The sequence below is a fragment of the Apis mellifera genome, linkage group LG11 (assembly GCF_003254395.2).
Source record: "Apis mellifera strain DH4 linkage group LG11, Amel_HAv3.1, whole genome shotgun sequence".
Classification (NCBI taxonomy): domain Eukaryota; kingdom Metazoa; phylum Arthropoda; class Insecta; order Hymenoptera; family Apidae; genus Apis; species Apis mellifera.
Window position 1 is genome coordinate 10,287,585 of NC_037648.1, and position 14,383 is coordinate 10,301,967.

General features: G+C 44.0%; 1 protein-coding gene across 2 annotated transcripts in view; it reads right to left on the reverse strand.

Moving 5' to 3' along the window:
- Nucleotides 1–14,383, reverse strand: part of E75 (ecdysone-induced protein 75) — a 161,432-nt gene that overhangs the window by 76,978 nt on the left and 70,071 nt on the right. Inside the window, 1 exon segment of one of the 2 annotated variants that reach the window (NM_001080110.1) lies at nucleotides 6,916–7,090. The exons of the other annotated variant lie outside the window; for it this stretch is intronic. Coding sequence (NP_001073579.1) covers nucleotides 6,916–7,090 — 175 coding nt within the window. 2 annotated transcript variants of the gene reach the window in all.

Consider the following 14,383-nt stretch of genomic DNA (forward strand, 5'->3'; position numbering starts at 1 on the left):
TCCTTTCAACAACTTCATAATCACTTAATAAACTATTGAATCTCTTCAATAAGCGCAAGTAAAATAATACAAATGCATAGAGTATAGAAGAACGAAAAGACTATAGAAGAAAATCTTAAGAATTCTCTTTCTAAAACTCACACACAAACACACACCCGCAAAATTCAATAAAAGGAAAGATCGCGTCAACCCTCTCTCGTCCAAAAGAAACTGCAGTTTTCCACGATACATAAATCCCTCTAAAAACGTTACCCACCCCTTCCCCTCCTCGAAAGCAACAACGGGGCGAAAAGAAGAAATAAAGAACGAGAAAGAAAGAGAGAGAGAGAGAGAAAAAATCCAAGGAGGAAAAAGTTCTTCAAGAATTCCCTCTCCCCCCTCTCCTCGCGTATATATATCCCCCCCCGAGGAGAGGACTTCGGAGAAAAGGTTAAATTATCGAGGTAGGGAAACGTGTTCCCAGTGGCCTAATCAGGCCGAGGAAAATGCGCGCGGAAAGTGACGCTCGTCGTTTCGCGGCATCGTGCGCCATCGTGGAAGGGGAGGGGAGTGGGTGGCCAAGGAGTCGGTCGGATTGCGAGCGTCGAGGTCGCGGGTTCGTTGACCTGGCTAGGAGGGTGGCACTCACCCTAACTAGGCCAGCGGATCTCTCTTTCTCCCCTCCCTCGCTCCTTCTCCCCCCACCCCACCCTCCTCGCTCGGACGGTCCACGATTCTCTTCTATTTTCGCGGGGGCCACTCGACACGGATATATACACGGTCCGCCTACGCGTTTGGCGGGATAATTTACGTTATTGAGGCCGTTCCACCCTGTGCGCCTCCCCCTCCCTCCCTCCACCACGTGATGCGGCGAGAGGAGGAGGAGGAATACTTTTTCCCGCCTCGTATTTTCCCCGCCAATAAAAAAAATCGCGTCTATACAACGCGTCTATACACGAGGAGGAAAGGGGGGATGAATTACGATAATTGCTGAGAAGAGTGGTTTTCCTATCTGCGAAAGGGGATACACATATTTTCTTTTTTCTCTGAGTGGGAATGAGATTTCGACAGAGAGGAGGAAGGGAGAAAGATGAGATTGATTTCTTTCAGCGATTATAATTGTATATACGAGGAGATATTTTGGTTTTGTAAATTCGACGTAATGGAAACTTTCTCGATTGCGTTCGTTCGCAACGCAGGGGAGAAAATTCAATCGTTTCGCGATCGTTCTCTTAAACGCGTGATCCCATCCAATTCCATCCGTCCGTAACTTCGTCGAGCTTTAGATCGAACGAAATCTAGAGCGCATCTGGAGTCTACGCGTAGTTTTTCTCGCTGGAAGACGAAGGGAACAACGAGGCACAATAGTCAGTTAAACATCACCGAAGTGTACAGCTGCAGCGATAAAGCGGTAACGGGACAAAATTACCGTGCTTTCGAGAGAGAGAGAGGGAGGGAGGGAGGGGGAGAGAGAGAGAAGTGGTATAGATATAATATCTGTAGCGCAAGGGGCGACAGGTTGGTGGAAATGCTATACTTAGCAGCCGTCCAGGGGAAGGGGTAGCAATACCAGGGCTGGCTGGTGGGTCAGAGGTCGTTGCCCTCGGGGCTGCTACCCTCTGTCCTCCCACCCCACCACATTGCCCACCATCCTATCGCCCGTATCCTCAACCGAGTTTCCGGGGGTTGACTGTGCGAACGATCGTGAAGCTTGCTCGAATTCCCGTGAAACGAATCCGTTTTCTTTTCCTCCCGATTCGATATTCCTCCCGGCTTCCTTAGGAGGAATCTAGGGATTGAAGAAAGGAGGGAAACTTGGGATTGATTTTTTTTTTTTGCCCGAATTGTTTTCCAAGATTTTCAGATATTTCTCATATTTGATCGATCTCCTCCCTTTCTTCAGAGATCGAAAAAGATCAGAGTTTAAGGAAGAACACGTTGAAAATGTGCGTTTATGTGAAAAGATTATATTTGTTGTTTCATAAGTCGTATGCAGCGGAACGAAAATTATTTTACCCGTTTATGACCCCCAATGATTCATGCAACGACACTCTATCCGTTCCAATTTTAGGTTCCAGCTCTTGCACCGCTCTAACTATTCTAATAGATCCTCAGAACCTTTCTCCCTCTTTCTTGTGTGTATCTCTTTTCCCTCTAATTTTACCTAGAAATATCTCCAACGTCACGAGCATATTAATCGTCCTGACGATAAAATCTCCTGTTTTGACTTTGATCTCCACTACCCTCCTCCCCAAAATTTCGATCGATCACGGATTCTACCGAACAATAACCTTCTTCGCTCAAAATAATCGCTGGGACGAATGAAAAATTTCGAAGAATTTAAAATCTCCTACAAAACTTTCTCCTCTTCCTACGAGAATCGACCAAAATTCCCTTTAAAAAAAGAAAAGATATAATTCTAAAAAACGTTCGAATTATCCTTTTCGACATATCGTTGAGAAATATCGATCTAGATCGAAGAGAAAGTCGACGCACGAATTCTCGAAACGGGATAAAGTCCGGTGGAAAGGGAGAAATCGGCGCGAGATCACGACTTCCCTTTCATCGGCATCCGGACGAACCGCCTTCGCCGAGCGCCTCGACTTCCTGCTCGGACCACTCTTACTTTCCTCTCGGTGAACCGTGACTCCGATCCGTGGCGCTCACGTGGTTCAGGTGAAACAAAAAAAAAAAAAAAGAAATCCAGACACAATACTCCGCGAGATTAGATTTTCTTTTTTCCCCCAATAACGACGCCTGTTACATTTCTGTCGCTATTAGGAACGGAGAGGTGAAAGCGGGAATCACTGAGCTGGAAATAGCGGCTGCGAAACGAAATTATGCATCTCGGGTGGTGTCCTTTCGAGGTGGAAAGTTTCCAGCGAGTGGAAACGGGCGAAGGACGGCGGCGGCGGCGGCGGCTCTGTTGCAAGCCGCCGGAATTTTCGAAACCCGCGAATTAGAACGGAATAGCGGGGATCTGTGTTGCGAGAACATCGGTCGGTGGGTATCGCTGATTTCGTCCTCCGTATTGAAGGTTGATGCGTATTGTTCCCAAGTGGTGGGAAGTTAGATGATTAGGATTAGATTCGTCGATGTTTGAACACTCGTGGGAGTGTTCTGTCAACAATCGAGATCTTCGATATTTTGTCCCTCAGAAGCCAATGCGATGGAAGTATCCTTCCAGTATTTCATCGAACGTACGCTTCGTTCAAGGAATAGAAAGTGAAAGAGAAGAAAAAAAAAAGAATCGAGAGTGATTGATCTACAACAGATAAATAATTCTTCTATTCCTGTTCTACTTCCAAAAAATGTTTACCTAAATCTAAAACAAACGAGGAGATAGAACGATCGCACACGTATTAAAACCGCATCTATATCACATCGAAAGATAAGGCCAGCCTGTTTCAACGAACGATTTCTTTCCGATTTCAAAACTGCTCCTCCATCCCACTCGTCTCCTCTCCAACCCGATCTCCTTGAAACAGACACGATTTTCGCGATCGGTTCAGCGAACTTAGTTCGAAGAAGCTCGCTCCTCGATAAGAGTCGAGAAGCTCGCCGCGCGATAAGAGCCCCGACACGGTTCGAGGTTGTTCACCTTGATGGCGCACGCGAGAGAACGAGACGGACGACGACACGCTCGAGCGGACGAAGATAGCGTGTGGTCCGCACGCAGCGTGAACCAGAAGGGAAGAAGGAGCCAAGTGAAATAAAAGAGACGAGGGAAAAGGAGAGGAGAGGAGAGGAGAAGCCGCGAGTGAGATTAGGTGAAGAGAGAGAGAGAGAGAAGCAGTGGATCCGTACTCTTATCGGGCTTCTCGTCGGTTCGGCTTGTGGCGTAGGGACGTTGCGAGATTAGAACGACCCCGAGAGCAGCTCAGAGAGTCGACGAACCGGCCCCTGATTGGGCGATGCCGAGTCAACGTTCCTCTAGCCACCGGGAGCGGGAAAGGGGGAGGTCGGTGGAGGCAGATGATGGGGGTGGGGAAGAGGGGTAATCGTGGACTGGGAGAGGACACAGCGCATCAATCGAGGTCACTGGGGACCAGGAGGAGGCCAGGCCATTGCCCGTGTGTCTTGCTTTTGAGGTTAGCTAGTCGTCAGCACGGGCGCAATTAAAAAATGTCCCCCCCCCTCTCCTTCCTCGGATGTTGGGGATGTCCCTCCTTCCCTCGTTCGAACATCTTTCGATCTCGTGATAACCCTGAATCGTTAAATCGATGGATGTGGATGTGTCTCTTTTTTCCTATACGAAGCGTATTGGAGTCCAGATAAGAAGAAAGGTAATTCGATTTCGATGAGGATTACGCGCTATAATGGACATTTCGATGGACAATTGGGTCGATCAAATTGGTTTGGAAAAATGGATTTGAAAAAGTTTCGTTCATCAGCTTTCACTCGGATATATCTCGATATATATCCAACGTATAAAAAATATCCATATCCTATTAATTTTCCTCTATCGAAATTATCCTCCCTATCGATGGGGACAACAACCCTTTCTTCTAATTGGATTATCAAAGAATCGAGAGGAAGTGAGTTGCGTCACCCGACCCGTTGCCAAAATTACGCGAGTCGTTGCCTCGCGGCTCGAACCGACCCGCATTCTTAGCGCGAACCGGGTCGCGCCACGCTCGGACACTATGATGCTGATGACTTTTTTATCGGATCCTCTTACTATCGGGATTACTCTTCACGGAAATTCGGAATGGAGCGGAACGGCAGCTGCTCGATCGGGAGGAGCGAAACGAGAGGAGCCGCCGTTACTCGACCCACCTCGTAGTTACGCTCGTTGAGGCAGGTCAGTGCTCCGAACGGCGGATGCAACGACAAACGAGGAACGGAGAAACGGTGAAAGCATTCCAATATGGCCGCCACGGCGAGAGTGATCACGGTCCAGCAGCTCGGCTAATGCACTTACTTTACTTTCTCCGCGGTGCAGTCAACACTCGGAGCCGAGAGGATCCCGTGCGAAAGAAATCGGGAGAGGAAAAGAGAGGCGTGGAAAAGAGAGAGAGAGACAGAGAGCAGAGGCAGGGAGAGAGAGAGAGAGAGAGAGAGGGACAAGCTGGTGAGTAGGTAGCCCATACGTAATTCAGTATCGTGAGGTTACGTAACGGGGCCTACGAGGAGAATTCTCAGCCGGTTGAACGTACTTGTGTGCGTGTGTTATGCGTGTGTTAACGTGTGCTTACGTGTGCTTCACGTACGCGGTTGTCACCATTCTTTTTCTCTTTCTCTCCCGCGTAAACCGCGCAATTCTTCGTGAGAAAGGTATATGTGTGAACTACATTACGTTCAAGAATGGGTATGGATGAAATTGCACGGACCTCGGGGAACGAGTCAGTCAGGAGTAAACGTGAGACGATATCCGTTCGTATGGAAAATTCGTCCGATCCGATGTCGGGCGGTGAGTGTAAATGATAGTAAAAGAATTACACGTGTCTTATTAGTATCTCGATATATATATATATATATATGGAGAATACCTAACCTGTCCTCGAACTCGAGTTAAGGAAGTAGACGAAAAATGGATTAATTAGTTAAATAACCATCGACCTTCGTCCTTTTTATATATACGTTGCGGATTAATTAATAACGACGTAACGTTAGATAAATTTTAATAACATCCTCATTGTACCGGCAACTAAACAACTCGATTCTATTAGAGTCGAAATTAAATTGAAAACGATAAAAAAAGAAGAAGAAAACAAACAAGAAAAGATACAAAGATCTAAAATAGAAAAGGAGGGGGGAGGAGAAGAACAAAAGGTGGGCGAACGCTTATGAACGGATCGTGGTGTGTGACTGTGTACATGAGAAGTACATCGGTCTCTTTTACGCGACCAGAACAAGGGGGCGAACGGGCAGGCCGAGTGTGTTGGTGACCTTCGATGATAGCCGTGGGTGGGGAGGTTGGTCGAGTAGCTAAACTACGTTGGTGGGAAAGGGAAGGGGCGAGAGTAGGAGAGAGAGAAGGAGAGAGATGCGAGCGGGTCGGTAGGGAGACCCAGTTCGAGTTTGTTGAACCGGCCCGCCGGCGATTGGCCACACGAGTCGCGGAGTTCACTCTACTTGCCGAACGGAGGTAGGAGAAGGCGAGAGGAGGCGGTGGGGCGAAGTGGCAGGCCGCTCGGTTAATTTCATCTTGCCCCAGTTACGGGCCAGGCAGGGTGAACGAACTAGCCTCGCGCCAAGGCCCCACCGACCTACTTTCCTGTTCTATGGACCGCCGTGGGAGAAAGAGACCGAGACTCGCGCTATGCCTCTCCGTACAACGCGCCGAGTTCACGACGAGTTCAGGCCGAACAGAGAGAGACGAAACGGCCGCGAGAAGGAGAGGATACATGGAAGCGCTCGAACGGGACAGAGAGAGGGAACGGTGCGTGTATGTGTGTGTGTGTGTGTGTATTGGAGGGAGGGCACTGAACACTCTAGGGTGGGAGCCCCACTAGAGAGGCTCGCTATCTAGGCTAGAACCACGAGTAAAAAGAAGAGAGGGAAGATCGAGGCACGAGCGGGAGAGAGACAACGAAAATGAAAGAGAGAGAGAGAGAGGGAGAGAGAGGGAGGGAGAAAAATTGCCGGAGCGCCGAGTGGAAGGCCGCCGACCGAGGGCAACGAACTAGCCTCGTCCCGGGCCCCGCGACCTACATTCCAACCCCGCTGGAAAGTGAAACCGCCTCTTTCTCTATTCCTTCCTACCTGAATCGTGATCTACGCTAGGTTAAGAATGTTTTTACGAGTCTATTATGGTACGATAGATACATTATACGCAGTATGCACGCGCAATCCTATAAATCGATTCGAAATCGAACGGTCGCCAACGAGCGGGAAAAAATATACTCTCCCTTTCGTTCGACAAAAGCCTATGAAATTTTTTTCGAACGACGGACGGAACACGTCTACCGGAACGAATCAAAGGTTACTCACCGGCTAAAACTCGTCCCAACAGATTCTCGCTATCCTGTGGTGCACCGCGATAACAGACCTGGGCCGATTGTTCCTTGTCGTTGTCCAGAGGTTCACTAGACGGTGACAAAATATCACCGGACGGTTGTTGTTCCTCGGCACTGCTGCCACGAGGCTTGAATTCTTGCACGGTCATTTCTTGTCACGACAGTCTGCCGCGATTGTATACACTGTTCTTCTGTTTTCCCGCTCTTTTGCTTCTTTACTTAACCTTCTCGTTCTTCTCAAACGATTGTCAATGACAATTTTACTCCAATAGTCCTCTTACCGACAATCTCACGTGTAAACAAGCTTGAGGCTGACATAACACGACTCTCCATGCAACCGTAAAAAACTCGAATCGCAAACCGCCAACGACGCTATCTACTCGAATCCTCTTGTTGACAACTTCACTCCGTTTCTATCTCTGTCTAGAGACTAACCACGCAATACCGGCACGAGACACCGGCGCAAAAACTCGCGAGTTTGTTTTGATCGAAATCAGTCTTCTCTTACTGCGTACAACAATTACGCTTCCTCTTTCTACGAACGGCACACTTTCTTTTCGCGAGCACAGCACACGATCACCACGACGATACGATCTGTTGCTTTCCAATGGCGACCGCGTGGTACTCGCGGTAACTGCAAATCGAAGCTTGTTGCAACGTTATTAGTTGATGTGTTGTGTGTGGCGTGCGATGCGGTGCGCGAGTGAGTTCGTCGCGGCGTGGCGTGCCGCGGCTTCGCGGCGCCTGCGCGGTACACCGCTGATTGACATTCGCGTAGCGTCGCGCGGTGGCGCCCCGCGATTCATTTTCACCGTAATTTTTCGATATTTCCAATTTACATCGCGATTAATATTACATATTTGCGTACAAATACATCGCAATTTTAATTTTAATCCGCGTGTAATGATCGTATTTACACGTAAAATACGTATTTAATATTTCGCGATTTACTTTTCAATGAAAATACCATCGTACCGGATAATTTGCGATTCCTTGCCGTGTTATTCGTTCTCTCGTGATTCCCCTCGAACTATTCGAACGACTGTCATTCGAGAAATCGTGGATGTAAATACATTAAATATTGATATATTTATTCCACGTACCGCTCACCTTTTGAAAAGAGAGAATATTTTTATTATTTTTCTCAAGATTGCAATCACGCATACATGCATACGTTATTCGCGACGGGGAAATCTGTTTAAATATTCAAATTAAAATCATGTCCAATACATTTGAAACGGCACGTGTTCGAGGAGATACGACTCGATTCCATTTTCTTTATCGATCCAAAAGTTCTCGTTAACGGACCATTAAGTCGAATTTCATTTCCTGAAAAAGGGAGGAGAAGAGTGAATTTTCTAGAAAGAACGGAGAACAAAACAAACTTATCAGACACGATATTAAGCCACTATGGTGTATCCTCAAAGCAATCGGCTCGTTCCTACGACCAATTGGCACGGTTGACCCGTCATTAGGATCAAGGATTTTTATCGGTAGTACGAAGAGGCTTGGTCTAGCCTTTATTATGCGTACACGCGTGCACGATGACGAAGAGAAGGCGTCGTAAAATCACACGCTATAACCACGCTGAGAGAACAAAAGTAAATTTGTAGTCAAGGACCACCATGAAATCGTCGGTCCTATTTTACGCGTTTCAACCTCGCGCCGAATATGAAATTCTCAACAAATGTTACGAACAACGCTACGAGGAATTAGGCATTCGTGATTCTCTAAAGCACAAGAGCTTTAAGCGCACGTTCTCGTCCAATAAAAGTCGCTCTCTAACCTCGAAACGATCGTTAATCCCGGTGAAAAATTTATCGGTGGACGCCTAACGATGGTGCCCGGCCATACGCTCCTGATCCGCGCGATACACAATCAGAGAATATGAACGTTGACTCACTAACACTCGGTGAGTGAAAGCTGTTTAACCCTTGTGACAGAAACACGTACACGCGTGGCGTCTATGTGTGTGCACGACTTCACACTTCCACCGAACACGTGGCCTACGGAAAGTAGAAGTTGGATCACAGGTGAATGGAATACCTATATATATATATATACTATTATATACCTAACGGAACTTCCCTAATCCAGCTCCCATCTAAATTGGGACTAACCTGCCTCAATTGTAGTTCGTTACTCCATTGTTTCTATTATCTAACATGGAGTGGTATCGTTGAATTTCGAATTTCGACTTTGTCTTTACTGTGAGGACTATCACACGAGATTATGTAATTAGAGATTCGTTAATCAACGACGTTAATCAACGTGTGATATAATAATCGAATTTTCCAATTATTTGATTCGATTCGAAAATAAAAGTGGAAGATGATATCAGGAATTCGTTATCAATTCGGGATCCACGCAGGTGGTCGGCGATAAGAATATCAAAGTTCACGTTTATTTTGTTCATCCTTCTTAAATTATTGCGAGTTAAATTATTATCCCTCCTTGCAATTGGTCGCCTTTTGCAATTCGTTTCAATTTGGCCTTGCTCCTCTTACTCTCCTTTGTTTCTTATACCAAAGTGTGTCATCGTTTGTGACAAATTTATTTGTTTATTTCTTTTTCTCCCGCTTCTTTCGACGATTTGATAACAACATTTCGTTGAATAACATTGGGAAAAGGTGACGGGCGACGATGATTTAAACTCCGATCTTTTCCGTCCAGAATGAAATTTTGGTTGGATTAAAACGGCGTTAATAATCCACGACGGAAGGTTGAATCTAAATTGACGCAAACTGGGCGCAGTCCAAGCCTAACCTGCCCTAACTACGGGCCTTGAATAAACAGTTAGTGCGGCGTGGCCAGTGTGACGGGTGTCGTCTAACGGGAATAATTTTCTAGCGCCACTTGGAATCGAACCTCCACCACTCTCACTTTCGTTTTCTTCAGGCCTTCTCTCTTCCCACAATTTATCGATCCGTTCGTAAGACTGGAGAAAAAATTTGTTAAAAAAAATTAAAAACAAAGCGAAATATTTCGTTTCGAGTGTTGCAAAAATTTAATGTCTCTACTTTTTTATCGAGAGAAAGAGAAAAGTTTCTTTTTCACTTTCGTTTTCTATTTATAAAATTAATTTATAAAAAATAAAAGTTTAATCAGTAAATTTGAATAATTGTTAGCCAACGATTGATAGCAGATTGATGATCGAATTTAAAATGGGACAAGAGTCAAGAGATAGGTTAATTGTTTTTACTTGAAGGCTATACTGGAAGTAATTCGTGCAATTTTATTGGATGACTTCTATCCACGTCTAGATCATGGTCATCGTGTAAATCTGCTAAACGGTTCGAATTGGACGTATTACTATAGACTGTCAAGACACGACACGACTATTCTAAATATAATCCGAAGCCCGACCTACCCTAACTGTGCGGCTTGTGACCATAGAGGCATGCCATGATTGAGCTCAAACGTTCAAGGAGATTAATTTCCAACAACGATTACAGTGCTCCCTGCGTTCGTCACTTTCAACATTTAGCGATCGTTGAATTGTCGAAATCTAAATTTAAAAAGCATCTCGATTGAATCGAAAATAAATTTTATAGAAAGTAAAAAATGAAAAAAAAAAAAGAAATCAAATCAAGAAATCGAAAGATTGAAATTTTTATCGAAATCAAAATTTGCAAAGAAGAGTGAACGAAACTTTTGCAACAAAATTATCAAAAAAATTCGAATAAAATTCCATTGCAACCACGCACATACACACATTAAAACAAAGGGGGAAAAAGATGGAATAGAAAGGTCGATAAATTTTGATCTTCCTTTTTCCTCTTTCTCTCCCGTTTCATCTCAAAGCAAGCGAGATTCGAAGTTGCTTGTTATTATCCCGAATCCCCTTTGTACGAGCAACAGGGAAGATTTATTAGTAGTTTGGAATCCCGATATTCCAAACTACTATGGCGAAGCGTATAATCGACCCGACTCTACCTGGAACACCTGTTAGCTAATCTGTCTGCTCGTCTCGAGACTTCGATTGCTTCGTGGAAAAGAAGAGAGGAAAAAAAAAAGAGTGGGAGGAAAAGAGGAAAAAAGTACTAGATTCAAGCAAGTACAGAGATCGAAGAAGAAAAAGTTTTTCCCTTCGTGAAAGAAATCTCCCTCGCCGAACTTTAACACGACCTCCTCGACTCGTTTTCTGTAAACTTCTCTCGAAAAAAATCTTCTTCGTTCCCTCCCAGAGTGGAAATGAGAAAAAGAAACGAACTTCCTGCGTGTAACGGATGATGATTTCTCCCTTTCTGGATCAAAAAAGAAAAAAAAAGAAAAATTAATTCCAAATATTATTCTCGAGAGTAATTTTCAAGAGTTGAAAATGAATTAGGGTGATTTTTTCAGAATTTTTAAGAATCTCTTCCTCCTCGAGTAAATAATTTTTGTATTTCAAAAAATGATGAATGAATATTGATATTAATGAATATTCGATGAGTAAAATAGACTTTTCCATTTTTGGTAATTTTCGAAAAGAATTATCCGCGATCAGAGAATTAAGCGTTGAGGAGAAACAAGTGAACGAGGGATAAATAATTTTGTGAAAGAGGGGAGACGGAGGAATAGGAGGAGGGATAATTGAAAGGTATTAATGATGCTATTTCACGCGATAAGATAGCGATGAATTGGCACGATAATGAATGGTGAATCAACCTTCCTGAATGCCTGATTACCGATTATGTCTCTTTGCGTTCGCATCGATGTCACGTTCGATTGATGTAATATGTTAATGGCGTAGATAATGGAAATTTGCTACGGTTTATCGGACAGGGATTTATGTATTAGCAAGCGTTTCCTTTCGTTTCGATTAATTGAGAAATTTTTCAGAATTTAAATAGTAGAATTTTCTTTTTTTTTTTTTCTATTAAATTTTTGTTATTATATCGATAACGAATATAGATACATTTCCATACATTATCATGCATAATAATATTAAACGAAATCTTCTTTCACGATGACGTTTATTTTTCTTTTCTCTCTCTCTTTTTCCACAGATTCCTTTAATAAGATATGTTTAGAAAAGCAATCACGATGATTATGCCAGCAATAAATAATACACACATTTTTTATATCGTATACAACGAAGAAAAAGAAAGAGAGAAAGAAACGAAACGGAAAGAGAGTAACAGTTTAAATCTGAAATAACAGTTCTATAAATTGCTTACCTAGAAAAGCCCGGAGAGCTTTAGAAGTTAAACTCGGTTAAACCACGAAGCAATTTTCATTCTTCGGGAGGGAACTCCCGCCGTCACTTCGAGAAAACTAGAAATTCCGAAATTTTCAACGCCCACCGGGGAAGAATCCAGGAATTCAAAGTCAGTCCAAGCAAAGAATTTACGGAACGAAGTTATCGGAGTCAAGTGGTTACGGGGTTGCGGCCAAATTTTATGGCTGCGGTTTTCGCACTTTTTTTTTTTTTCCCGCTTCCCGAATCGAACGCGCCGCGATCATAAATTTCGAGGGAAACGTTACGCACCCGTAAATCATTTGCGAGAAAGATCTTCCATCTCCATCCATTCCTTTCTGGATACGGATTCGATATCCGGCTCGAGAAAGCGGGCAAATTTGTCTTGTAATTCAAACACGAGAGATCGTATCCCCTCCCCCTCTCTGAATGTAACGTATTTGTTTTTGGATCGAAGATGAAATTGCTTTCGTAAATTCGATTTTATCCAATCGAGATTAGTCCATTTGGATGATTAAACGATACAATATTTTTTATACAATCTTAATCTGAATAAATCCTTCCAATTAAGAAAAATGACGACAATTTAGAGAGGAAGAAATTCGCGAGGAAAGTGGAACAAAAATGTCATAAAAATTTGCATAAAAATTTCCCAAGGAAATGGCTATCGACAATTATATTCGAGGGAAGCTCGAATGGTCATTGAACGAGCCAATCCTCCATGCTGTTTCTAAACCTAAAATTAGTCGCGGTTCGTTCGCAACCGTGGCAAGAAGCGAAACTTTCAAGACTGAAAATGGGTTTCGAATACATTCCGATCCAGTCCCCGGCCAACTATTACCACTACTGCTACGACACCAACTACATACCCCTTTGATTAAGGTATCACTCGAATGCATCGCAAATTACGTTCACCACGTCGACCTTATCGGCTTCTCGTTGGCCTACGGACACTGATGTACGACCAGTTGTCGCGACTCGCCGCCTCAATTGCATGTGCAACGTGTTACGTGCGCCTATGTAACACGTACGTAAGAGGGAAGTGAAGCCGACTCTCGATTCGAGCAAGCGCAATATCGCTCCCCGCATTCAAACGCTTGTCGAGCTTGTTGAACAAAGAAATTTAATTGAATGATCATTTTGGAAGGGAGAGAAAGAGATAGAGAAGAGAAAATGTCGATCGATCGATTGAAATTTCAGTTCCAATCTCTTTTTAGCCTCGCCAATTTTAAATTTTCATTTTGTTAAAGCCTAAATAGTCATCCCAGATTCTGAATTCATCTTATTTAATTTCGTTCCCTAATTTTAAATTTAATGAAATTGAATTTTCAAAGAGATTGAAGAGAATGTTCAAATCCTCAAACCAGGTTCCAAGTTCAAAATCAATCAATCGAGTCGCGACTCAAAAAAATCGAAAGGAATAATAAGTTTCGATCTTACCCAAGGAAAAGAGTTTCGTTGAAAAGAATGAGAAAAAAAAGAAAAAGAAAAAGATTGCCCACGGAAGCTGCGACGAGCACGTGCACGCGCACGCTCTGCCCACGCATCTATCCATCAGGCCTTGCGGAGGGGGAGACAATGACAATTTTATTGCATTCTGATGCAGGCCTACTTGCAGGCGAGACAATGGCCCCGGCAGATATGCAACCGGCCAAGACAGATATGTCGGTGCAACGTACTCGCAGACTCGCGTGGGATTTCGTCTTCTCCTCGTTGCGACAGGCTACCCGCCCCGCTCGAGGCAGCAATTTTTCACGAGCAGGTTGCACTTTCCCCCGCCTGGGGGAAAATCTACTTGCTAGATGTCACTAGCCTCCCATCCTTCCAATCCTAAGGACTTAACAGATCGTTAGAGATGCATTTCGAATAAAACTTTCTTGGTTTAATATCAATAACTGCAAAAGAGAAGAAGAGGGAGGAAAACTCTACTTGCTAGATGTCACTAGCTCACCTTCCATCTTCCAATCCCATCTAAGGAGTTAACAGATCGTTAGAGATGCATTTCGAATAACTTGTTTTAATACCAATAACTGCAAAAGAGAGGAATTAAGGGAGGATGAGGGAGGAAAACTCTACTTAGATGTCACTAGCCTCTATCTTCCAATCTCTATCTTCCAATATTTCGAATAACTTTCTTGTTTTAACGATACCAACAACAAAGGGAGGAAAACTTGCTAGACACTAGCTCAGCTTCGAATCCTGAAATTTAAGTAACAGTTAATTAACCAAGAAGTATAGCATACTTGGAATAACTTATTCT